Source organism: Ceratotherium simum, chromosome 10 (genome assembly GCF_057802395.1).
Source record: "Ceratotherium simum simum isolate JZ-2026a chromosome 10, ASM5780239v1, whole genome shotgun sequence".
Classification (NCBI taxonomy): domain Eukaryota; kingdom Metazoa; phylum Chordata; class Mammalia; order Perissodactyla; family Rhinocerotidae; genus Ceratotherium; species Ceratotherium simum.
Genome location: NC_141909.1, coordinates 15,628,256 through 15,655,069, shown reverse-complemented (window position 1 = coordinate 15,655,069; position 26,814 = coordinate 15,628,256). Strand labels below are relative to the sequence as shown.

General features: G+C 38.1%; 1 protein-coding gene across 2 annotated transcripts in view; it reads right to left on the bottom strand.

Moving 5' to 3' along the window:
- Positions 1-3,344: 3,344 nt before the first annotated feature.
- UGGT2 (UDP-glucose glycoprotein glucosyltransferase 2) overlaps positions 3,345-26,814 on the bottom strand; it is a 189,658-nt gene continuing 166,188 nt past the window's right edge. For both annotated transcript variants that reach the window (XM_087435913.1, XM_004423119.3), the window contains exons 34-39: positions 26,613-26,795; positions 25,659-25,819; positions 24,642-24,756; positions 16,233-16,349; positions 12,095-12,221; positions 3,345-3,969 (exon numbers count right to left, since the gene is read on the bottom strand). In XM_087435913.1, coding sequence (XP_087292039.1) covers positions 3,947-3,969; positions 12,095-12,221; positions 16,233-16,349; positions 24,642-24,756; positions 25,659-25,819; positions 26,613-26,795 — 726 coding nt within the window. In that variant the 3' untranslated portion in view covers positions 3,345-3,946. The remainder of the gene's footprint in view (positions 3,970-12,094; positions 12,222-16,232; positions 16,350-24,641; positions 24,757-25,658; positions 25,820-26,612; positions 26,796-26,814) is intronic.

Below are 26,814 nucleotides of genomic sequence, written 5' to 3'. Positions count from 1 at the left end.
TTAACAAATTGACTAGTTCTTTGGAAGTGAGTGGAGCCCCTAAGTCTACCAAGTCAAGGCACAGAAGCGGGCAAGGCAGGGGCTGGATAGTAACTTAGACTTCATGGTACTGAGCCTGGATCCATTAGCACCTTTCATTTGATCTCTGGACCTGGGGATCTGAGACATATGTCAGAGTCTTTCAATGAAGTCTTATTTGTTCTAGTGGGAAATTAAATGTCACTAACTTCTTTGCTGCTCTGTCTCACAGAAGAAAATTCTCTTAGCGATGCTTTAGTCACTGAAGGATATTCTGACTTGACGTGTACCTACGGCCTCTAAAACTCTTCTGCTGGGTCCCTGGAGCCTCTTCTGGGCAGTGGCAACTTGCTGTCTGGTTGTTTCTCAGGTGCTGGAGCTGGAACCTGGCACGTAGGAGCAACTATTTCTTTGGGCAGGCTCCTACTCAGTCAAACTACATTTTTCATATTAAGAAAAAGCCTGATTTTATCTGTAACTCCAGGCTGACATGGCCTGTCGTGCTTTCTGGAAGTATTCTACTCTATCTCTCTAGGTGCAACATTGTTCTCTGGACATGAGGATAACTGGGGCCAAAGGATGGGCACTTCCAAAATCTAGCCTTTCGTATCTAAGCATCAGTGGTATGAAGACTCTGGATTGTCTTCAGTCTCACATTCTGGGTTTACTCTATTATCTAAAACTTACATGCCTTTACATGGTTAAAGCTTAGAATCTCCCAATTTTCAGATAAACTCTGTTCTGACGCTTTCCTCTAAGGAGGGAGAAAGAGAAGTGGATATAACTTCTCACAGATGGAAAATATGGTTTTTGTCCCTGCCAGGATTTGATTTTTGTTAAAATTTTCTATCTGGCCTGCACTTGAAAACCAGAATTCAGGGTCCAGAATGTATGTTAAAAGCCCTCGGGCTACCTTCAGGTCTCTCTAGCTCAATGGGCTGGTGGCTTTCTCTGCAAGTGCTGCCACACGCTCGAGGCAGACCTGTAGCTCAGCTCCCATGTGCCTCTGAGAAGGGCAGCGTGTTGTACGGCACAGCAGTTTATATGCACTTGACATAAGAATTTTAAAATGAGTCATTTTATAAAAGAATCTCCCTGTAAAGAAGTATCTTATCTGGATTTTCAGATATAAGGTAGCACTTAACTGGAAATGAGACGTGTAAATTAAAGATGCTAACTGGGAGGGGAGCCATCAGGACTGTTGACATTATTCTGCAATTTCAGTTTATACTCTGTGAACTACAGAATCTAGCAGATTGCAGACAGTAGTCAGCAGGAAGCATGAGAATCAGGTGCCTCTGCCTGGCCGATCCTTTTTCCCACATGATTCTTATAGAAGTGAAAACAGAGGCTGATAATAAAGGAAAACAACATACCATCTTAACAGTCAGTTGGGGCTTCTGCTCCAAACACCACAGCAGACCTCGGTCAGCTGGGTTGGAGCATCTGGCCTAAGCCAGCAGCTTACAGGGTCTCTTCCCTCTCATCACGCCCAGACATGATGCCTGACTCCAAAGAGCAGGGGGCCAGAGAACAGTGTGGAGTTGGGCCCCCAGGCCAAGTTCCCACTGTAGCCTTTGACAGCATCCCTTAGGATCCCTTAGGGGCACCCACAGGAATAACTGAGGTCCATCAGGGCAGGCACACCCGAAGAACTCCACTTTATCACAGACAAGTAACAAAGGGTGATGGGGAGAGGGAGGTCTTGTGATCTCTCATTAGGAGTGGATGAAGCTGCTGGGAGCAGAGCAGTTACTTTACTCAGCAAGATTTTTTTTTATAATTTTTATTTATTTTTTTTCCCCCCAAAGCTCCAGTAGATAGCTGTATGTCATAGCTGCACATCCTTCTAGTTGCTGTATGTGGGACGCAGCCCCAGCATGGCCGGAGAAGCGGTACGTCGGTGCTCGCCCGGGATCCGAACCCGGGCCGCCAGCAGCGGAGCGGGCGCACTTAACCGCTAAGCCATGGGGCCGGCCCAGAGCAGTTACTTTAAAATACTCTATAGGGCCAGCCCCCGCCCAGAGCAGTTACTTTAAAATACTCTATAGGGCCAGCCCCCGCCCAGAGCAGTTACTTTAAAATACTCTATAGGGCCAGCCCCCGCCCAGAGCAGTTACTTTAAAATACTCTATAGGGCCAGCCCCCGCCCAGAGCAGTTACTTTAAAATACTCTATAGGGGGCCGGCCCTGTGGCTTGGTGGTTAAGTGCGCGCGCTGCGATGCTGGCGGCCCGGGTTCGGATCCCGGGTGCGCATCGAGGCACCACTTCTCTGTCCATCCTGAGGCCGAGTCCCACATACAGCAACTAGCAGGGTGTGCAGCTGTGACATACAACTATCTACTGGGGCTTTGGGGGCAAAAAATAAATAAAATCTTTAAAAAAAAAAAAAAAAAAAAAAAATACTCTATAGGGCCAGCCCCGCCCAGAGCAGTTACTTTAAAATACTCTATAGGGCCAGCCCCGTGGCTTAGCGGTTAAGTGCGCGCACTCCGCTGCTGGCGGCCCGGGTTCGGATCCCGGGCGAGCACCGACGTACCGCTTCTCCGGCCATGCTGGGGCTGCGTCCCACATACAGCAACTAGAAGGATGTGCAGCTATGACATACAGCTATCTACTGGAGCTTTGGGGGGGAAAAAAAGGAGGAGGAGGATTGGCAATAGATGTTAGCTCAGAGCCAGTCTTCCTCAGCAAAACGAGGAGGATTAGCATGGATGTTAGCTCAGGGCTGATCTTCCTCACAAAAATAAATAAATAAATAAATAAAAATACTCTACAGCTGTGCTGTCAAAAAGAGGAGGATCAGACTTATTGGGAAGAGCTCAAAGGAGCAAGAGTCAAGATTGCGGTGGACAGCTTCTGCCTCACTGTGGACCTCTGTACGGAGCTGTCCAATGGACCAGCCTGTCTCTCGAGGCAGTTCCCTGTCGCCCTGGAGGTTTCCAGGATGGCCCAAGGCTCCACCTCCAGGGCCTTGTAAGGGAGGCTGGCACACTGGCCGGGGGCTAAACTCTATAGACTGTTCCCCACACCTCACTAATCAACACAGTCACCTGGAGAGCTTTTTAAACACTCATGATGTCCCATGCTCACCTCAGCCCTACTGCATCAGCTTCTTCAGGGCACGGGGTCCAAGTGACACTGAGGTCTCTTCCAGTCCCAAGATCCTATGATTCTAGAATAGCTGGATAGTTTTTGAATATTTACTATTCCTATTTATCCATTATTAATACACAGCAGGAAAACAAATAGTTTACATTGTTAACTTAGTTTCTAAGTAAAAGCAGCCAGTTCTTTTCTAAAAAGAATACATATGTACCCCATAAGCCCACAAATATCATTTTATGAATAAAAATGAGAAACATTAAAAAAATACAAATACAGCATAGGAATAAAACATCATATGCTTTAAGACAAATAAAATAAATGATTACAGTGAGACACTACTTCCATTTTAAAACAACTGTTAAGGGATAAATGGGCTTAACTTGTTTTATTATTCAGAGATAAACACAAGTCCTTTTTCTTTCTCAGAAGAAAAAACACAAAACAGATTTCTCTTTAATTCTCTGGAATACACTAAGATATAGATGGTTTGATAAAAATCCATGAGGACCAGCTAGTCAGATATGTTCTTCTATCGGGTTATCTGGCAAAATTATCACTTTCACTGGTGAAAATCCAGTGTTTTAAGCAATAAGGAAAAAGGAACAATCTAGTTTTAAATACTCAATGGTCATTTCTTATATAACTTAAACTTACTCAATACATTAAGTGTACGTATTTTTAAATAATTTTTTTTAAATTGAAGAATATGTCACTGATCATTAACAAAACTTCCAGAAGTCTTAGCAGTAGTTCCACACTTCCCCAGCAGGTGGCAGAATTCTCATCATATTTTCATCTTCTTTCTCATATGAGCCAGTGCTAGAGTTCATCGTGTGTCAAAACTGTAGGAGAGGAAAGTTTATTTAGTTCTGGAAATTTTAAATATCAGCGCTTAAATCTCACTGAGGTATGGGATACTGAAAAAGCACAGGTGCTGACTGAGGATCCTTTTGTTAGTTTAGTACCTACTTGCTTCATTATGTGACATGAGAATAGCTCTTTGTACATTATGGTTTCTATTAAATTGTATCATAACTACTCGCCTTTTTACCCATCTAGAAGTGAGCTTCCATGAGTCTATAAGACAAGGGCCATACCTTATTTATCTTTGTTATCTCTAGGACCTAGCTCCTTGCCTGGAAATGGAGGCCTTGGAAAACACTAATACATTATTCACCACGCACAAAGTATTCTGTCATTAATGTAATGAAACAACAAAGAGCAGAAGACATATAGGGTCCTCTTCTAAGATGGGAGGACAGAGCATTTAAACACAGACGTAAGTACCACACAAATGCGAGAATCAATACTAACGAAGATTTAGAGAACAAAACGGCTTATCCTTCTGCATCATTGAGCTGTCACATACCAACTGATTTAAGAACACTGAGAATTCAAAATGATATTTTCAGGCAGAAATTAATTAAAATACAATTTAAATGCATCCTGTTCCATAATTCAAGATGGCAGACTATGATTCTCTTTTCACTAAATTTTATTTGAAAGACAATAAATATATGAAGGAATAACAATAATGAGAATGGGAAGTGGTTACGAGACACTATTGGGGCAAAGTTATCAATGAATTTCTAAAAGAGGAAAACAGAATATACAGCTGAATACATAAATACACAGCTGAGATGATGAGTTTATTTTCCTGACAGAGGAGCCTAGGAGAGGCTCCTAGCAGAAAACACTGGTGGGGAGCGAGTCAGACAGTGAAGTAATTAACTGAAGGACTGTCTGGAAAATCTGTGCCTGTCGGCTCCCCACTCATTATTTCTTCTGCATCTCAGAAGAAACTGACAACCTGGTGTTTACTTCAAAATAAAAAGTGGAAGACTGGTTTTGAAAAAAAAATTGAACAATTTATTGAGAGAGATTTTCTTATGGGTGTTGATACTCTTGTGTAAAGTGCCTTCATTTTGGCTTTTGCCCTGGGTGGTGTGTGGGACAAGCTTTGATCTGTTACGTGCCCATACACCTGAAGAGAAGCCTGCCAGTTCCACACCATGCCTATGTACCCAGAGCTACCAATGAATACTCCCATTCAGGGAAGAAGCTTATTGGAGAAAAGAGACACATCTACACCATGGCCAAGGAAACCCATGCAGGCTATCTACACCGACCAATCCAATCTTTCATTCTTAAATATACACAAAGGGTCCAGATCTCCAGGCATTTGAGGAAGACCAATAGCAAAGGAAAAAATGACTAAGATGAACACACAATACAACTCACCCAATGGAAACAAAGAAAACCAAGAGAACCAAAGAGATACTTAAAACAATTCTAATTAATATTTTCCAGAGATAACTGAAAAGTCAATGAAGCCATAAAACAAGAACAAACTGAAATTAAAAGGAAGCAAGCAGGAAAAAGAAAGATCTGTTGGAAATTAAGACGTGATTGCCCCACTTAAAAAAAGATCAATAGGGTCCGGCTCAGTGGCGCAAGCGGTTAAGTGCACGCAATCCACTTTGGCGGCCCGGGGTTCACAGGTTCGGATCCCGGGTGTTCACCGATGCACCGCTGGTCAAGCCATGCTGTGGCAGGGTCCCATAGAAAGCAGAGGAAGATGGGCACGGATGTTAGCCCAGGACCAATCTTCCTCAGCAAAAAGAGGAGGATTGGCAATGGATGTTAGCTCAGGGCTGATCTTCGTCACACACACACACAAAAAAAGATCAATAGAGGGTTGAAGATAAAGTAAAAAATTTTCCCAGAACACAGTGGGAAGATTAGGAAATATAAAAAACATATATAACCACAGAAATACAAAGAATCATAAGAGACTACTATGAACAATTATATATCAACAAATTGGACAATCTAGAAGAAATGGATAAATTCCTAGAAACATACAACCTAACAAGACTGAATTATGAAGAAACAGAAAATCTGAACAGACTAATTACTAGTAAGGAGATTGAGTCAATAATCCAAAACCTCCCAACAAACAAAAGTCCAGGGCCAGATGGCTACTCTGGTGAATTCTACCAAATACTTTAAGAATTAATACCAATACTTCTCAAACTCTTCCAAAAAACAGAAGAAGAGGGAACATGTCCAAACTCATTTTACAAGGCCAGTGTTAGCTACCCTGATACCAAAAGCAGACAAGGATGCTACAAGAAAAGAAAATGATAGGCCAATATCCCTGATGAACACAGATGCAAAAACCCTCAACAAAATATTAGCAAACCAATTTCACAATACATTAAAAGGATCATATGCCACGATCAAGGGATGCAAGGATGTTGAGTTCAACATCTGCAAATCAATCAATGTGATACACCACATTAGCAAAATGAAGGATAAAAAATCATATGATTATTTCAACAGCTGCAGAAAAAGCATTTGAAAAAATCCAACATCCATTTATGATAAAAACTCTCAACAAGGTAGTACAGAGAGAACATACCTCAACTTAATGAAGGCCACATACGACAAACCCACAGGTAACATCATACTTTATGGTGAAAAGCTGGAAACTTTTCCTCTAAAATCAGAGACAAGACAAGGATGCCCACTCTCACCACGTTTATTCTACATAGTATTGAAAGTCCTAGCCAGAGCAATTAGGGAAGAAAAATAAATAAAAGGCCATCAAATCAGAGGGGAAGAAGTAAATTGTCACTGTTTGCAAATGATTATATATAGAAAACCCTAAAGACTCCATCAAAAAACTATCAGAACTAATAAATGAACTAAGTTGCAGGATACAAAATCAATATACAAAAATCTGTTGCATTTCTATAGACTAATAACAAACTATCAGAAAGAGAAATTGAGAAAACAATCCCACTTACAACTGGGTCAAAAAAAAAAAGGAATAAATTTAACCAAGGGGGTGAAAGATCTGTGCACTGAAAACTTTAGGACGTTAATGAAAGAAATTGAAGACACAAATAAATGGAAAGATATTCCATGCTCATGGATTAGAAGAATTAATATTTTATGTCCATACTACCCAAAGCAATCTACAGATTCAATGTAATCCCTATCAAAACTCCGGTGGCATCTTTCATAGAAATAGAACAAACAATCCTTAAATTTGTATGGAACCACAAAAGACCCTGAATAGCCAAAGCAATCTTGACAAGGAGGAATAACGCTAGAGGCATCACACTCCCTCATTTCAAACTACATTACAAAGCTACAGTAATCAAAATAGTATGGTATTAGCAAAAAAACAGACACACAGGTCAATGCAACAGAACAGAGACCCAGAAATAAACCCATGTATTTATGGTCAATTGATTTAAAACACAGGAGCCAAGAATATACAATGGGGAAAAGACAGTCTCTTCAATAAATGGTGCTGGGAAAAGTGGACAGCACCATGCAAAAGAATGAACCTGGAACCCTATCTTATACCATATACAAAAATCAACCAAAAATGGGTTAAAGACTTGAACGTAAGACCCCAAACCATAAAACTCCCAGAAGAAAATATAGGTGGTAAGCTCCCTGGCATTGGCCTTGGTGATAATTTTTTGGATTTGATACCAAAAGCAAAAATAAACAAGTAGAACTACATCAAACTAAAAACCTTTTCCAAGCAAAGGAAACCATCAACAAAATGAAAAGGCAACCTATGGAATGGGAGAAAACATCTGCAAATCATATGTCTGATATGGAGTTGATATCCAAAATACAGAAAGAACTCATATAACTCAACAGCAGAAAAACAAACAATCCTATTAAAAAATGGGCAGAGGATCTGAGTGGACATTTTTTCCAAAGACAGACAGATGGCCAACAGCTACATGAAAAAGTGTTCAATATCACTAACCATCAGGCAAATGCAAATGAAAACCACAATGAGCTATCACCTCACACCTGTTAGAACGGCTATTATCAAAAAGACACGAACTAAGTATTGGCAAGGATGTGGAGAAAAGGGAACCCTTGTGCATTGCTGGCGGGAATGTAAATTGGTGCAACCACTCTGGAAAACATTACTGATGTTCCTCAAAAAATTAAAAATAGAACTATCATATGATCTAGAAATTCCACTTCTGGGTATTTATCCAAAGGAAATGAAAACACTAACTCGAAAAGACATATGCATTCCCACATTCATGACAGCATTATTTACAATTGCCAAGACGTGGAAGCAATCTAAGTGACCATGAATGGATGAATGGATAAAGAAAATGTGGCATATATATACAATAGGACATTTTTCAGCTATAAAAAAGAAAGAAATTTTGCCATGTGTGACAAAATGGATGAACCTTAAGGGCATTATGCTTAGTGAAATAAGTCAGACAGAGAGAGACAAATACCATATGATCTCACTTATATGTGGATTCTAAAAAAAACTGAGCTCACAAATACAGAGAACAGACTGGTGGTTGCCAGAGATGGGGGTGGGGGATGGGCAAAATGGGTGAAGGAGGTCAAAGATACAAACTTCCAGTTATAAAATAAATAAGTTATGGGGATGTATTATACAGCATCGTGAATACACAATCATGTGTCAACGATGGGGATATGTTCTAAGAAACGCATCATTAGGCGATTTCCTCATTGCGCAAATATCATAGAGTCTAATTACTCAAATCTAGATGGTGTGTCCTATTACACAGCTAGGCTATATGGTACTAATCTTACGGGACCACTGTTGTATATGTGGTCCGTTGTTGACTGAAATGTCGTTATGTGGCACATGACTGTAGTTAATAATACTGTATTGTATATTTGAAAGTTGCTAAGAGAGTAGATCTTAAAAGTTCTCAACACACAAAAAAATTATTTTGTGACTATGTATGATAATGAATGTTGAATAGTCACCTCTATTTCTGTTGAAGAGGCAGTTGATAAAATGCCACCCATTCTTGATAAAAAAACTTATTAAAATAGGAATCAATGGCTATTTCCTCGATATGATAAAATATCTGTTTTTTAGTCCAAAGCTACTATCTTACTTAATGGGGAAACGCAGAAGGTTGGCCAGGCAACACGAGAAAAAGAAAGGAGGCCTACTACCGCCATTGTCAACATTGTGTTAGATATATCAGCCAAAGCAATTAGACAAGAGAAAGCAGTGTGAGGTATAAGAATTAGAAAGAGGAAAAATCATTTTTGTTTGCAGATAAGATGTGTGTATTCCTGGACAAACTCAAGAGAATCAAGTGAAACCTTACTATAAACAATATGAGAATTCAATATGATCATTGGAAATAAAACTTCATAAACAGAATAGTCTTTCTATGTACAAGTAAGCACCTGTAAGAAGATATACCGGAAGAGAAAATTCTATTTATAGTAGTAACAAAAAGGTAAAATTCCTAGGAATAAGCTTAAAAAGATATGTATAAAATCTATATGATTAAAATGAAACTGGACCTGGATTTGCAGAAAGACACAACATGTTCTTAGACAAGAAGAACAGTCTTCATGAAGATGTCAATACTCCCTAAGCTAACTAATAAATTTAATGCAATCCTCCCTCTGCCTCCCCCTACTACTCCCTTCCTCCCCCAAAAACTCCAGGAAAACATCTGGAACTAGATAAGCTGATTCTGAGACTTTTATGGAAAAATACACAAACAAGGACACCCAGGAAAAGAACAACAAAGAAGAGCAATGAGGGGTGATGAGCTCTACTTGTTATGAAAACATGCTGTCAATCTTCCATAATTAAAGTAGCGTGTGATGGGCACATGCATAGACAGAGACCAATGGCGCAGAATAAAAAGTGCCAAATAAGACATAAATGATATAGGAATTTAGTATATGACAAAGATGGCAACACAAATCTGTGGAATAATGATTATTAATTTTTTTCGTGTTGGACAACAATCCTTTAGGAAAAAAGAGCAAAGGATAAGAACAAACAGTTGAAAAACATAAGAAATACAGACAGCCCTTAAACATATGACAAGAGTCTCAACTTTATTCATGTTATGGGTTGAATTTTGTCACCCCTAAAATTCACATGCTGGACTCCTAACCTCCAGTACTTCAGAATGTGACCTTATGTGGAGACAGGGTCTTCACAGAGGTAATCAAATTAAAATGAGGTTATTAGGGTAGACCCTAATCCACATGACTGGTGTCCTTATAGGAAGAGGAAACATGGGCACAGACTCGTACAGAAGGAAGATAATGTGAAGAGACACAGGAAGAAGACAGCCATTTACAAATCAAGGAGAGAGGCCTGGAACAGATCTTCCCTTCCCAGCCTTCAGAACAAACCAACCCTGACGACACTTTGCTTCCAGAACTGTGAGACAAACAATTTTTTTTGTTTAAGCCACCTAGTTTGTGGTACTGTGTTACAGCAACCCCAGCAAATGAATACAACTTATAATAAGAGAAACGCACAACTTAGTAAAAAAAAAATATACACCATAGCCTTAAAAATGGTTGCCTCTCTGGGTTTGAGTAAATAAAAGGGGACTTGCAATTTTATTCCATATACTTCCATGTTATTTTAATGTTTATAATGAACACGTCTTACAACTGTAATTAAAATTTAAGTGAAAAATCCAATAATCTCTTTTGTAAAATTTCTCTTATTTATACACATAACCATACACAAACACATAAACATGCAATTTTTCTTTAATTAAGATAGGGTCAATCATATTATAAATATTATTCTAGAACTTATTTTTTAATGTAAAAATATACTGTCAGCACAAATACATCTATCTCAATTCTCTTGAAAGGCTACACTACATTTCATTGCATGTATCAATGTTTATGTAATCAATTCTCTATTGATGGACAGATTTCTATTTCATTATTAAGAACAATGCTACAATAAACACAGTATACATACATCATTTTTATTTTTTAAATGTAAATTTCTTGAAGTGAATTGCTAGGTCAAAGGGCGTATATATTTTAAGTTTTACACAATGTAAAATTTCCTTAATTTATTCAGCTACTATATGTATATGTACGTGAGAGTGCGCACTTGTCAACACTCTAACTTTCCAATTTGATAAGAGAAACATTTCATCTCAATGTTTTGTGCATTTAAAAATTTTTGTGTGAGGTAATTATGTAAATTTTCCTCTCTTCCTTCCTTTTTTGCTTTCTTTCCTTCCCACCCTTCTTCCTCTGTCTTAAAATAGTAAAGAACGTTCGAGAGAGACAGGCACTGATGAGGAAAGGGAATTATGAGGGAATAAAGAAGTTTACATTAGCTTTGAAAGAACACTCAACACGTACTTGTTGAAGGTTTATGTAGGATGATGAAATGCCAAGGTAACCATAGTTTTTTTAATGTAAGAAATGGGAACAAATCAAATTCAAGTCACCCTCCAGCCCATGACTAAGGCTACTAGAACAGGACTAGGTTTCCATAGAGAAACTTACATTATGTCTGAGATTACTTTTTTTATTTTTTATTGTTAGTTGGATACACAGGCTTCTATTAAACGTCAAGACTTGGATTTTCACATTTAGGCGAGTCAGCGTGATCTTAAAGACAAGCGTTTCTTTTTTTTTTTTTAAAGATTTTATTTATTTATTTTTCCCCCCAAAGCCCCAGTAGATAGTTGTATGTCATAGCTGCACATTCTTCTAGTTGCTGTATGTGGGACGCGGCCTCAGCATGGCCAGAGAAGCGGTGTGTCAGTGCGCGCCCGGGATCCAAACCCGGGCCGCCAGCAGCAGAGCACACGCACTTAACCGCTAAGCCACGGGGCCAGCCCAAGACAAGCGTTTCTTTTCTTTTTATTTTCACCTCTATCTTGTGTCGGGAGGCTGATGCTATCCTACCCATCTATGGGGTGACAGAAATGGAAGCTACATCTGTGGGGGAATAGGTTTTCTATCCAAGTTTTAAATCTGTGAGCATAAATGAAATTCTTAATCGTACCCAGACGTCCCTAAAGAAATTATGACCTAATCATTTGATCACTAAGAAATGAGTTTGTAATCTATTCTTATTTCACGTAATGCAACATACGGTTCCTACACCACTGCAGAATGACGACTCACTTGCATTTTTCTTCTCGTTTTCCAGGCGATCTAACAGCTGTCGTATCTCAGCATCGTACTCCACCCATTCTGGGGCAATCCTGGCAGCAGCTTTCAGTTTGGGTTCTTTTGTTTTGGGATTATTGCACTAAAAGTTTAAATAAAGTTTTGTTAATGAAAAACCATGCTCCAGGAAACATAAAGGAAATAATTGAGGACACTGCTGTGTCACTGAGCAAACAAAATGCAATTTTTACAAAGCAGAGCCCTGAGTACTAGGTACCTGAAATACTGGAATCAGTCTAATGGTGAAAGGATCAAGTGAAATGACAAATCACAGTTTACGTAAGCAGTAAGTATTTAATGCAAATATCTCAACCAGAAATTTAAGTAAAAATTGTTTAAAGATACTGATGGTTCAAAAGAAGTCTGTCAAACAACTCTGTAAAATGTTTTGACAGATCTAATTACATGACCATTCTGTAAAAGAACACAGCAGACTATACTAATAAATATTTTCTTGCTTTTTCTTTGGACTAAAAATCTGGTTTTATATACTTTATGTTTTCCACAGATAAAACTATTTGTCAGCCTTTAGAAATGTCTCGAGTTTCTTCAGCAAAAGCATCCATTCCCCTTCATATGCCTCTGTTATAATTAGCAATTGTGATGATATTAAAAATCAGTTAACTAGAACTCATTTGTCAAAATACTGGTAGTTATGAAATTCAGAGTAATCCAAAAATTCCCAAGCCTTAGAAATATTTAACTAGTCTGCTTAATAAGCACAGTGGAAAACCAGTGGACGTGGATCCCCAGTCCTCACAGTTACAACTCCACACTTAACTGGCAGTGACATCTGTACATGTCACTCAACTTTGTGTGCGCATGGGGGAATCTTAGTCTCTTCATTTGCAAAGAGGGAAACTAAAACAAGATCATCTCAAGAGGTTCCTCTAATATATAATCAATTTAAACTACTTAGTTAGCAATTGGTCCTACTATAGAGTTTCTTGGGAAATTAAATAAAGGTTAAATGGCAAAACGTATACGAGAAGGTTGAGAAGAATCTGATTCTGGATATACTTGAAGGTACAGCTGACAAGATCTGCTAATGAGTTGGCTGTGAGCTGTGAGAAAAGAGAGGCATCAAAGATGACCCCCGCGTCTTTGGCTTGAGCAACATAAAGAATGGAGATGCTGTTGACTGAGACAGGCAAGATGATGGGAGGAGCATAAACCTCACCAAGTTACACAGGCGTCCCTTCTGCTCCTATAAAGCATTAACACAGAGTGCGTCTTGAAGCTCACTTCTTCGTGACATTTTCTTGTGTTTGCCATAACTTGCCTTCCCCTTAATGCCTAGAAGGCTGTTAGTTACAAGCCATGACCTTGTTGTCTTAATCCTTTCCTCACCAAATATTTTCAGTCATTCCATTGTGGATTTTTTTCCTACAGTAATATATTCCCGAAGTAAGCAAAAAACAGGATTTTCTTTGCAGAAATTAACTTTACAGGCAATTGTGTTCTATAACGTGAAGACAATGGAACTATTTTCTCTTTTTAATGGTGTCAGAAACTACTAAAATAAAAATACTATGTTTTCCTTAGTTTTTCATGCTATATTTTTTGGTTGTTGTTACAATCTATATCAGTAGTTCTTAAATGGGGGGATCGCACCCCTCAGGAGGCTTTGGCAAGGTCTGGGGACGGTTTTTCTTGGTTGTCATGACTGAGGGGTGCCGGGGTGCTACTGCCATCTAGAGGCCAGGGATGCTGCTAAGCATCCTACAATGCACAAGACAGTTCCTCCACAACAATTATGTGGTCCCAAATGTCAATAATGATCAGGTTGAGAAACCTTAATTGAAATAGAGAGTTGAGATAATATCATGACATTCATAAACACTCTCATTCTCACCTTCAATACCACTAATCATGCTTTTTCCTCTCTGTTAGGCTATTTCCTTTGGATTTTTCTGCATTCCCTTAACTTTTTTCCCCAAGATGATGGCCAAAAACAGCATGTTCTTTCATTTTTAAGTGTTTCTTGTGAGAGAGATGGTTAGGCTGCCCACCAAAATTTATGCCACCCGTCTTTCTTCGCTACCCACCCAGGAATGACGTTTCTCAGCTCCTCTGACATCTAGATGTGGCCACACAACCAATTCCCACCAGGGGGCCTTTAGGAGTCAGGATGCATCCCCCACACTCCTTTTCCCCTTCCCTCCAGATCAACACCATCCAACAGAAATACGATGGAAATCATGTGTGTAATTTTAAATTTTCCAGTAGCCACATATGTAACAATGTAAAAGGAATAGGTGAAATAAATTTTAATACTATATTTTATTTAACCCAATATACCCAAAATGTTATCAGTCAATATGTAATCAATATAAAAATTAGTAATGAGATATTTTTGTATTCTTTTTATTGTGCTCAGTCTTCAAAATCTGGTGTGTATTTTACACCTCACAGCTCAAGTCAGACTACCAACATTTTAAGTGCTCAACGGCCATGTGTGGCAAGTGGCTGTCACACTGGACAGATCGGCTCCACATGAATACTGATGATGAGAGGACCCAAGAGGATGAAGAAGCCACAGATGGATGGAGACTGGTCCCTGAGTCACGATGTACAGGGAAGCTGCTCACTGACAGGACACCCTCTTAGGTCTGTACTTGGGTGAGTGTGAAACCACTGAAATTGGGGGTTTGTTAGAGCAGTTCATGTTAACCTAAGTATTAAAGGTCCCAAGGAGACCTTATGTCACCCAAGCTTAACACAATACAACCTTAACAACATCTTATGAGTTATGTGCAGTAATGTTCCTCACCTCTCTTTACAAAATGCCCTTGCTTTCTTCTTAACAATGCCACCTTACTTGTTTCTGCTACATTCTGTCACCTATGATTGCATTCCAACATGTTGGCATGCTACTTTTTTTTCTATACATTTCTACACATATCTGGAAAAATATCCTTATTTTTTATTGTCCTGTCTTATTTAGCTCAAAACTGTAAGAATTCTAAAATTTTTACTTTACTTTTCAGTGAAAATTTTGTATACAATTATTTTATACTTAAATTAGCATATAAAAACAATATGGTCAGAAAAAGAATAATGTAACTATTAAAGACAATATAGTATTGGAATGTAAGTTCTAGATAGTAGGACAATAAATTAGTTGGAAATATTTCATGTCTAGGAGAGTTAACTGTGTAGCAGAGTCAAACTGCTTAAAATGAAAATCTAAGAAAAACATTTCTTAAAAATGAGTAAGGAAGAAAAATAGACATGTATAGGATAATTGAAGCAGACACAGAATTATTTTGGCTGTCTTTATTTGGGAAAAGTATTGGCAGGAGAACTAAACTGAAGACATATTAAGATGACAGCTAATCCACAAACATTTCAGCCCGCTCATGGCCTTTCTCTCAAAAGCCCTTGTGTAGAAGAGAGTTAACATAGCGGGCCTGAGACTGCTATTCTTAGAGAGGACTGCTTGCAAGACTGGCCCCTGGCTGGCGTCTGGGAACTTGGGTTTCAGGAGTGTTCCCACCATTCCCTGATAAGAATGGCTCACTGTGCCGAAACTGTGCAAACAATACCGTTTATGCTGAACACCTGCTCTCCTTCTGGATGCTGGGAATTTGGGTATGTGCCAGGCAGAGGGGGTTACATGACCAGCCCCCAATAAGAAGCCTGGGCTTTGGCTTCTAATAAGCTTCCCTGGTAGATGACATTTCACATGTATAGTGGAATTCTTCACAGCTTAAGGAATTAGGCTTCTCCTGTGTAACTGCACAGGGAGAGGACTCTTGGTAGCTTGCACTTGGTTTCCTCTGGACTTCACCCCGTGTGCCTTTTCCCTTTGCTGACTTTGCTTTGTATCCTTTCACTGGAATAAATCACAGCCTGAGCATGACAATATTCTGAGTCCTGTGAGTCCTCTTAGCGAATCATCAAACCTGGGGTGGTCTTGGGGGACCTCTAACACAGCCCTATACTTGCCAACCCAAGTAAATGTAATAGTAAATAAAAGGCTAAGCAGCAGTGTGCCGTATGTGTGCCATTCCATTTGTAAAACAGAAAAGTATTTCTATTTGAACATTCTCATACTTGCTTATATACAAATGAGAACACAGACACTCACCAGATCAATTGTTTTAGCTCTTTCTTTGGACTCATCATCACACCAGGTTTCACACCACAGCCAGTCTTGAGGAAGAGACTTAATGGCGACTTGGTAAATCATATTATTGGGAAGATCCTACAAAAAAAAATGATTTACACAAAGAGGTGTAGAAATTAGAGTCAGAGTGAAAGAAGTTGAATGTGTCATTTAGATTATAAACAGATCCTAGAAAACATAAACAAATCTGAGATATCTCTACATTTTTAAGCTTTAAATACTTAACTGACCCAATCACCTTGTGCCATGAACGAACCCACGCACTAGAACCAAGCCCATACCTGCCCTGGACTTCCCCCCTAGCATCAGGGATGAAGAGGGAGGCCCACAAACCCACCACTCCACACTCCTCCAAATGGACAGCCTCACTACCTCTATCTCCCTTGAAACTCCAAGATTAATCCCTCACACTGTGCCTTCTATTACTGTTTATGTCAGTCACCACCACACCCTCCAGATTCTGAGGTGACCTTTCATTTCCCTGTTAGGAAATAATGCTCCATGAATATTTTCAAAAACATTTCTGCATGCTTAGGGCTTTCTAAGTAAAGATTTCTGGCACCTGGGTTAAAGGATGTTTAAGTGGGAAACGAGCCTAATAAGTTAGAGAGAGAGACCTCTGGAGAGACTTAGACATGCCTTTCCCAGAGCTATTTGTTCATATGCCAGGGGTTGTAGAGCCCTTTCCCACCTCTCCCCAGAGAATCTGTTTACATTCCAGAGCAAAGGCCATGCTCCTTCTCTCTCCCAGAGGCCACGAGGGGTATATGTGTTAGTTGTTCTATTTACGCTTCAAGATTAATAATTTTCAGGTTCTTCTCTTCACACTCTTATTAAACATCAAACTAGAAGTCCCAGCAGATGCGACAAGAAAAGGAAATAAAAGGTATACAGATTGGTTTGGAAAGGAAGCAATAAACCAGTCTTTGTTCACAGATGACAGTATTGTTTATGCAGAAAATCCCCCAAATTAACAAAAAAAACCCTGGAACTAAGAAGCAATTACAGCAAGGTTTTACAATACAAGGTTAATATACAAAAGTCAATTACTATATACCAGCAATGAATAATTAGAATTTGAAATTAGAAACACAGTATCCTTTACATTAGCACCGAAAAAACCCACAAAAACCTAGCAAAATATGTTGCTCCACGTGAGGAAAACTACAGAATTCTGATGAAAGAAATCTAGGAAGATCTAAATAAATGGAGAGATATTCCATGTTCATGGATAGGAATACTCAATACTGTTAAGATGTCAATTCTTCCCAACTCGATCTACAGATTCAACACAATCCCAATCAAAGTCCCAGAAAATTATTTTGTGGATATCGACCAACACATACTAAAGTTTATATGGAAAGGCAAAAGACCCAGAATAGTCAACACAATATTGAAGAAGAAAGTCAGAGAAGGACACTACTGAACTTGAAGTCATACTATTAAAATCTATAGTAATTAAGACAATGTGGTTTTGGCAAAAGAATAGACAAAAGACTAGTGGAATAGAACAGACAGTCCCAAAATATGAGAATTCTTTGTACTTTCTGCTCAATTTTTTTCTGTAAACCTAAGTGATCTAAAAAAAAAATCTATGAAAAAAAAAGCTTAATTTTTTCCAACACCCTTATTCTTGGAATCCATTCCTTAAATAACCCGGTCTGTCATCTTATCTCAGCCACTTTCTCCCATGGTCATGTCCTAGCCAAGTCCTATGTAATTTCAATTTCATGCTCCCACTCTCTGACTACCTCTTGATTTTCAGTTCACTCCTTCAAGTACTCAGATATCAATACCCTTTGACCCTCACTGGGACCTCCAATCAACTGATTCTTCTAGTATTTCATTGTCCCTCACTCCCTGATGTCTTTGCTCCCTCACTTACGTGGCTTAACTTCCATGGTTAATCATTATAGTTAATTTCTTGAATATACTCTCCATCGTCTTACTCTTCTCTCACTTAGTGGTACGCACTTGGCAAAATTATAGTCCTGGTTAAATCCAAACCTCTGCACTTGTATTCATGCAACCAAACACGGCTGGTAAAACACACAGACACACACACAACCCATGTAGACTGTTTTCATTTTAACCTCACGAATATGAATCTTAAGGGGGACCTTAATGCTGTCAGACAATATATACATATGTCTGTTCTGTTCTAACACTTTCTTAGCTGACTATTTCAGGCATTCTCCTCTTATATTCTCCCTTACTCCCTGTGTAACCAATAATGTACTTTTTCTCTCTGTGGATTTGTCTAGTCTGACCTTTCCACATAAATAAAATCATATAACATGAAGTCTTCTCTTATGTCTGGCTTCTTTCACTTAGCATAATGTTTTCAAGATCCATCCTTGTTGTAACATGTATTAGTACTTCATTCCTTTTTATGGCTTAATAATATTCCATTGTACAGATATACCACATTTTGTTTAACCATTCATCAATTTATGGGCATTTGGGTTGTTTCCACTTTCCAGCTCCTATGAATAATGCTGCTATAAACATTTGTGTACAAGTTTTTGTGTAGACCTATGTTTTCAATTCTCCTGGGTATATACCCAGGGTTGGAATTGCAGAATCATATGGTAACTCTATGTTTAACTTATTGAGGACCTGCCAAACTGTTTTCCAAATTGGTTACGCTATTTTACATTCATATCAGCAGTGGATGATGGTTCCAATTTCTCCATATCCTTGCCAATGCTTTTATTGTCCATCATTTTTTATTATAGCCATCCTAGTGGGTATGAAGTGGTATCTCATTGTAGTTTTGATTTGCAGTTCTTAATTACCAATGACACTGGAGCATCTTTTCAAATATTTATTGGCCACTTGTATATCTTCTTTGGAAAAATATCTATTTAAATCCTTTGACCATTTTTTAAACTGGTTATTTGTCTTTTTGTTATTGAGTCATAAGAGCTCTTTATATGTTCTGGATACTAGTCTTTTTATCAGTATATGACTTGGAAATGTTTTCTCCCATTCTGTGTGTTGTCTTTTCACTTTCTTGTGTCCTTTAATGCACAAAAGTTTTTAATTTTGATGCAGTCCTATTTATCTTTTTCTTTTGTTGCTTAAGAAATTATTGCCTAATCCAAAGTCACAAAGATTTATGCCAATATTTTCTAAGAGTTTTATAGTTTTAGCTCTTCTATTCAGGCCTTTGATCCTTTTTGAGTTAATTTTTGTATATGGTGTGAGGTAGGGATCCAACTTCATTCTTTACATGTGGATAGCCTGTTGTTCCAGCACCTTTGGTAAAAAAGCTATTCTTTCCCCATTAAATTATCCTGGCATGCTTGTCAAAGATCAAGTGACCACTGATGCATGGGTTTATTTCCGGATGCTCAATTCTAGTCCATTGATCTATACATCTAACCCTATGCTAGTCTACTCACTGTGCATATGTAAAGGGTACAGTGTGATAAGTTTTGCATATAAATATTCCTATGACACCATGACCACAATCAAGATCGTTGAATATATCCATCATCCTCAAGTTTCCTTGTGCCCTTTTGCAATCCTTTCCTCCTGTCCTTCCCACGTTCACCCTACCCAGTTCCTGGGCAAGCATGAAGTGCTTTTTGTCACTATGGATTAGCCTGCATTTTATAGAATTTTATATAAATAGATCACACAATATGTATACTTTTTGGCTTGGCTTTAGATCAGCATAATTATTTTTAGATTCATCCATGTCATATCTATGAAAAATTCATTTCTTTTGACTGTTGAGTAGTATTACATTCTATGGATATATCACAATCTTTTTATCCAATCTCCTCTTGATAGACATTTGGGTTTGTGGTAGGCAGCTTCTGATATGGCTCCCAGTGATCCCTGCCTCCTGGTATCCATTCTCTTGTGTAATTCTTTCTCCTGGAGTGTGGTTGGATCTCGTGACTTCCTTCTAACAGAATATGGCAAAAGTAATGGGATATCAGTTCTGTGATTAGATTACAAAAGACTGTGACTTCTGTTTTGCTGGCATTCTCTCTCCTCTGACCCTCTGGCATGTTTGCCTTAATGGAGAAGGTCATCTGGCAAGAAACTGATGATTGCCTGAGGTCAACAGCAAGCAAGGAAATAACGCCTGCAGTGAAACAGTTCTTGAAAAAGTGAATCCTGCCCACAACCATGTGAGTGACCTTGCCCAGTCAAATCTTCAGATTAGATGGCAGTCCCTGGGTCAACACAATGATTGCAGCCTTCTGCAAGACTGTGAAGCAGAACACCAAGGGAAGTCAGGCCTGATTCCTGCCCACAGAAACTGTGTGTTATTTAAGTTGCTACGTTTTGGGGTAAGTTGTTATGTAGCAATAGATATCTAATACAAGGTTGTTTCCAGGTTTTAGTTTTTACAAATAAAGCTACTATGATTATTCATGCACAAGCCCTTGTGTAGACATATGCTTTCATTTCTCTTGGGTAAATACCTTGCAGTGGAATGACTGGTCACATGGTAGGTGTAAGTTTAAATTTATAAGAAATCACAAAATAGTTTCTCAAAATGGCTCTACCATTTTACATTCTCATCAGCAATGTATGAGAGTTCTAGCTGCTGCACATCCTTGTCAACACTGGCACAGTCAGTCTTTTTAATGTTAACCATTTTAATAGGTGTGTAGTTTTAATTTTCATTTCCCTATCAGCTAATGAGCTTTAGCATCATTTCATGAGCTCACTGTCACTTGATCATCATCTCCGGTGAAGGGTCTGTTAAAATATGATTAAAAAAAAATCAGATCGTTGACTTTCTTATTAGTGAGTTTTGAAAGTTCTTTATATATTTATCAATTTTTTTCTTTTGTGAATTGTGCCTTTAACATCATATCTGGGAAAAAAAAGAAAATCTCTGCATAATCCAATGCCATAGAGATTTTCTTCTATCTTCTTCTAAAAGTTTTATAGTTTTACATTTTAGCTTTAGATCTATGATGTGTTTTCAGTCAATTTTTGTATATGGTGTGTGTTACCAATTGGAGGTTTTTGCTTTGCATATAGATGTCTAATTGTTCCAGTACCACTTGGTGAAAAGGCTATCTTTTCTCCACCGCACTGCCTGTGCACCTTTGTCAAAAGTCAACCGATCATATTTACGGGTCTAATTCTAGATTCTCTATTCTGATTCATGGACTGAACTGTCTATCTTTACATCAAATCACACTGTTTTGATTACAGTAGCTTCATATTAAGTTTTGAAATCAGATAGTATAAGACCTCAAACTCTGTTCTTTTTCAAAGTTGTTTTGGTTATTTTAGGTCTATTGCATTTCTATATAAACTTTAGCATCAACTTTGTCAGTGGATACAAGAAAGTCTATAGGGAAAAAAGCCTATACTTTTATTGAACTGCATTAAATCTAGAGATCAATTTGGGGAGAAATCACATCTTAACAGTATTAAATATTCTGACTCATGAACAAGGTAGATCTCTCTACTTATTTAGATGATCTTTAATCTCTCTCAGCAGTGTTTCAGAGTTTTCAGTCTATACATCTTAAGTCTGATTGATTGTTGTGGTTAATTTAAAAAATGCTGTTAGAAATAGCATCATCTTTTTAATTTCAATTTCCAATTGTTTGTTGCTAGTACACAGAAGTAGAATTGATTTTCATATATTGATCTTGTATCTTGCACATTGCTAAACACATTTGTTAGTTCCTTATAGCTTTTTATTAGATTATATATGGTTTTCTACATAGATGATCATATTGTCTGAAAAAAAAAAAAAAAGACACTTACTTATTCCTTGCCAATCTGGATGCCTTTTATTCCTTTTCCTGACTTGCTGTAAAATGTTGAATAGAAATGGTGAGTGGATATTCCTGCTTTGCTTCTGATCTTAGGGGCAAAGTATTCAGTCTTTCACCATTAAGTATGATGTTAGCTATAGGTTTTTCATAGACGTCTTTTATTAGGTTGAGGAAGTTCCCTTCCTGTCCTAGTTCGCTGAGAGTTTTTATTAGGAATGGATATTGGAGTATATCAAATACTCTTTTGCACCTATTTAGCTGGTCACATGGTTTTTCTTTTTCAGTCTGTTAATATAGTGAATTACATTGATTGATATTTCAATACTGAATGAACCTTGCATTCCTGGGGTAAAGTCCATTTAGTCATGATATAGGGTCTTTTTTATATATTGCTGTATTTGGTTTCCTGAAATTTTATTAAATATTTTTACACCAGTTCATGAGGAATATTGGTCTGTAATTTCCCTTTCTTGTAATGTCTTTGTCTGGTCTTGATGTCAAGGGAATGTTGGCTTCATAGAATAAGCTGAGAAGTATCCCCTCCTCTTTGATTTTCTGGCAGAGTTTGTGTGGAACTGGTATTATTTCTTTCTTTAATGTTTGGCAGAATTTACTAATGAAGCTATCTGGGCCTGGAGATTTAAACTAAATTCAATTTCTTCAATTGATACAGGGCTATTCGGGTTATCTATTTCATTTTGAGTGCATTTTGGTAGTTTGTGTCTTCTAAGTAATTTGTCCATTTCCTAGAAATTGTTGACTTTATTACCATAAAGTTGTTTATAATAGTCCCTCATTATTCTTTTAATAGCTGTAGATATTGTGCTGTCATATCTCTCATTTCTATATTAGTAATTTGTGTCTTTTATCTTTCTTCTGATCAGTCTGGCTAGAGGTTTATAAGTTTTGTTAATTTTCTCAAAGAACCAGTTTTGGCTTTGTAAGAAAATCTATGAAAACATCATTTTTCTGTTTTTTCATTTCACTGATTTCCACTGTAATCTTAATTATACATACTTTGGTTTTAATTGGCTTTTTTTTTTTCTAGTTTCTAGGTAGATGCTGAGGTTATTTGAGACTTTTTTCTCTTCTAATAGAGGTACTTAGTGCTATTAATTTATCTCTAAGAATTGTTTTAACTGCTTCAGATGATGCACCTTTTCATGTACTTTGTATGTAAAGAGAAGTAGCATAAGCCTAAAACATATATAAGTTCATGTGAAACGGTGAATGGCTTGGCTGATTGGTCAGGGACCCAGAAAGAGGAAGATTAAGGACAAGAAACTCTGGGGTAGAGGCTTATAAATGAACCTATGAGGTGGCAAAAACTGTCAAGATCTTTGCACACTGCATGTTAAATATCCACCAGAAAGCATTCAACACAGAAGCAGTACTAAATGACCAACCAGACAGAACGGTGTGGCCTGTTGATGTCAGCCAGCTTTGGTCATCGGCCACTCCAATGGCATAACAAGTACATGAAGGGAGTAGTCATGATGGCAGGGATAGAGCCTATGTATGGGCCCAACTGCATGGGCTCCCACTTAACCAAGGCTGATCTAGTTCTTACAGCTGTCAACAGCAGAGACAAACACTGAGCTTCTGATGCAGCACTTATACTTTGCAAAGACAAATCAACTGTCTGGTGGCAAGCTGACTACACTGGACTCTTTCTACCCTGGAAGGAGCATAGATTCTTCTGAACTAGAATATACACATACTCTGTGTATGGGTTTGCCTTTCCTGCTCTCAGAGACTTAGCCAGAACCATTATCCAAGGGCTTCAGGGCTACCCACTGACATAGGATTCCATGTAATACTGCATTAGACCAAGAGACCCACTTTATAGCAAGGAAGCTGGCAGAGGGCACATGACCAAGAGATCCCATGGTCCTGTCACATACTGTACCACCTAGAAGCTGCTTGCCTGACAGAGCAATGCAATGGTTTACTGACGGCACACAGAGGTGCTACCTTGGAGACAATACCCTACAAGAGTGAGGGGCCATTCTCCAGACGCGGCATTACATTCTAAATCACCAACCATTACATGGCGCCGTGATATCATCTGGAAAAAACTACATGGGTCCAAGGGGGCAAAGTAGAAGTGGGCCTGCTTATCATGACTCCCAGTGACCCTCATGGGGAAGTTGTGCTTCTTATCCACATAACTCTGCGAGGTTCACCTTACCAGGTTAGGTGAATCTAGAAATTAGTGGGATATGAAGGAAAAAAGTGTTAGTCTGTTAGGAAAAACAAAATGTAAATCAGTAGCCAGGCGGCGGACAGGAGGATAGGAGTTTGTCTTAAAGATCAGAGAGAGAAACATGTTTAATGATGATGGAAGCGAGTAAGAAAAAGCGAGTAACTAAGTGAGATAAGGTGAAGAAGAGGTTTAAGGATGGAAAAGTGAAGATAAAATACTATTAGTTTTGAAAATGTTGAGCTGGAAGTGAAAAAATTATATGTAAGCTGAGATATCCAACAGAGAATTGCATAAAGGGGAGAAAGAGGTTGAAAATGTAAGATTCTGAAGTTTACAAGCAGGGAGTTGGGGCAGTCTACATCTTTGTACTGAAAATCATTCTATGGACATTCCACTTACCTGATCTAGGTTTGAAAGGCTGTTTGGATCTTGACTGAGAGCCTGGTACTGGCCCCGGAGCCTGTCACCTGCCGCAATTCTCCTGAACTTCTTGAGATCCACTACATACAAGGCACTGCAAAAAAGGAATACTCCTTGATAGCCTATGTTGTTTATGCATTTTACTTTCCGTCAGTGATTGTCTACAGTAATGGTATTAACTTTAAATATCCTTGGGTCTAATAACAATGAATCCTTTCATAAATTTGCTCCCAATGTCTAATATTGTTTCCAAGGTTTGAAGTTGGTTATAATACTGTTAGGATCCATATCCTCTTAGGGTCACCTCGGGTTTTCCCAAGATCTCATGAAACTCATGGCCCCAAAACAATAACAGCTTGAAGACAGTATCTTTATCTTGTTATGTGATCAACCCAGTTTAAATCTTCTGCAGTAGTTAGTAGCATATACTTGAGCCATATTACTTGGGTTTAACTCCTGGCTCAGCTATGTACTAACAGCATAAGCCTGGGCAAGTTACATAAATGTTGTATGCCTTGGTATCCACATCTATAAAATGGGGATAATAACAGTATCTCAAAAGGTTGTCATAGAGATTTTATGAGTTAATATATACATAAAGTCTTATAAGAGCGACTGGCGGGGCTGGCCTGGTGGTGCAGCGGTTAAGTGTGCACACTCTGCTTCGGCGGCCCAGGGTTTGCAGGTTCGGATCCAGGGCGCGGACCCCCAACGCACTGCTTGTCAAGGCATGCTGTGGCGGAGTCCCATACAAACGAGAGGAAGATGGGCATGGATGTTAGCCCAGGGCCAACCTTCCTCAGCAAAAAGAGGCGGAGTGGCATCGGATGTTAGCTCAGGGCTAATCTTCCTCACAAAAAAAACCCCCCAAAAAACAAGAGTGACTGCTGGCATGTAATAAGCACTATACAATTGGTTGCCATTTTTGTATAACTTCTAAGAAAACTGAGCATAGTGATTCAATAAGTTATTTATTAAGAGTATGAATTTTCTTACCTGATATGATATTTCCTTCTTAAAAGATGTGATGCCCAGTATCCTGTTTTCCAGAAGCGGTATCCATCCATTTCAGTGCGGCTATCACAAAACGGAGTATACCCATAAGGAGCTCCATCCAGATTGAAATCTCGAAGTTCTTTTAGGTCATGTCTCACAATCTAAATAATTAAAATAGTTTCTCTGATGAAGACTATAAAATAATATGAGCCCTTTTTATGTGAATCTCAAATCATCATTACCTTTTTGTAGAAATATAGAGAACTGCATTTTCCTCACAGTTCTTTTGTGCAGTATGAGTTTATTAAGCTTCCATTTTTTTCTCTTGTTCTTATAGATTAAAAGAAACCTAAAATTTATATACTTAGTCTATATGACAGTGGTTTTACTCATTAATAAGAATAGTTTGTTACATCATTTTTAATCAAGATATTTTAAACAAAATGTATTTTGGGAAGGAATTAAATATTACATAAGTGCACAGCTCTTAGTTTCTCAAGGTATGGAGTAATAATTCAAAATTATTTTTATAGTAAATCTACATTATTGTATATCGGCAAATATTAGTTTCAGACATAAAGAAAAATCTCCTGATTATCCTCAATGGCTTTAATGAAATAACGTTAGTATGTTACATTCTTAATAGACTCCAGCCTGCTGGAAAAATATTCCAGGAAATGTTGTGGGAAAGTAGGAGAAATAAATTTTATGTTAGACAGTATATATGGAAATGCTTACCTCATCACCCATATTTGCCTGTTTTCTTAGTTTTTAATTATAATGATTCATATTTATCAATTTGGAAAATACAAAAATAACAATAAAGTTTAGAATAGAAGTAAATTCTAATATAGGATTTAAAAATATACTTTTTGTCCTAAATATAAATATTAACTTGTGCATTAATATTTACATATTACTGTTCTAAGTACTAAAAACAATAGTTAATCTTACCTGGTCAGCATCAACAAAGATGATTTTGTCCACTGCTAGAGGAAAAAGGACATCAAGAAAAAGAATTTTGTAACCCCAAATAATCCTTTGTTTTTCAGTCTGTTGATGAAGCCAACGGGGCCACCTATATTGGACTAGTTCATACTGGAATCCATATTTCTTAGCCATGTGGGGAATTACCTCCTAAAAACATACACATACA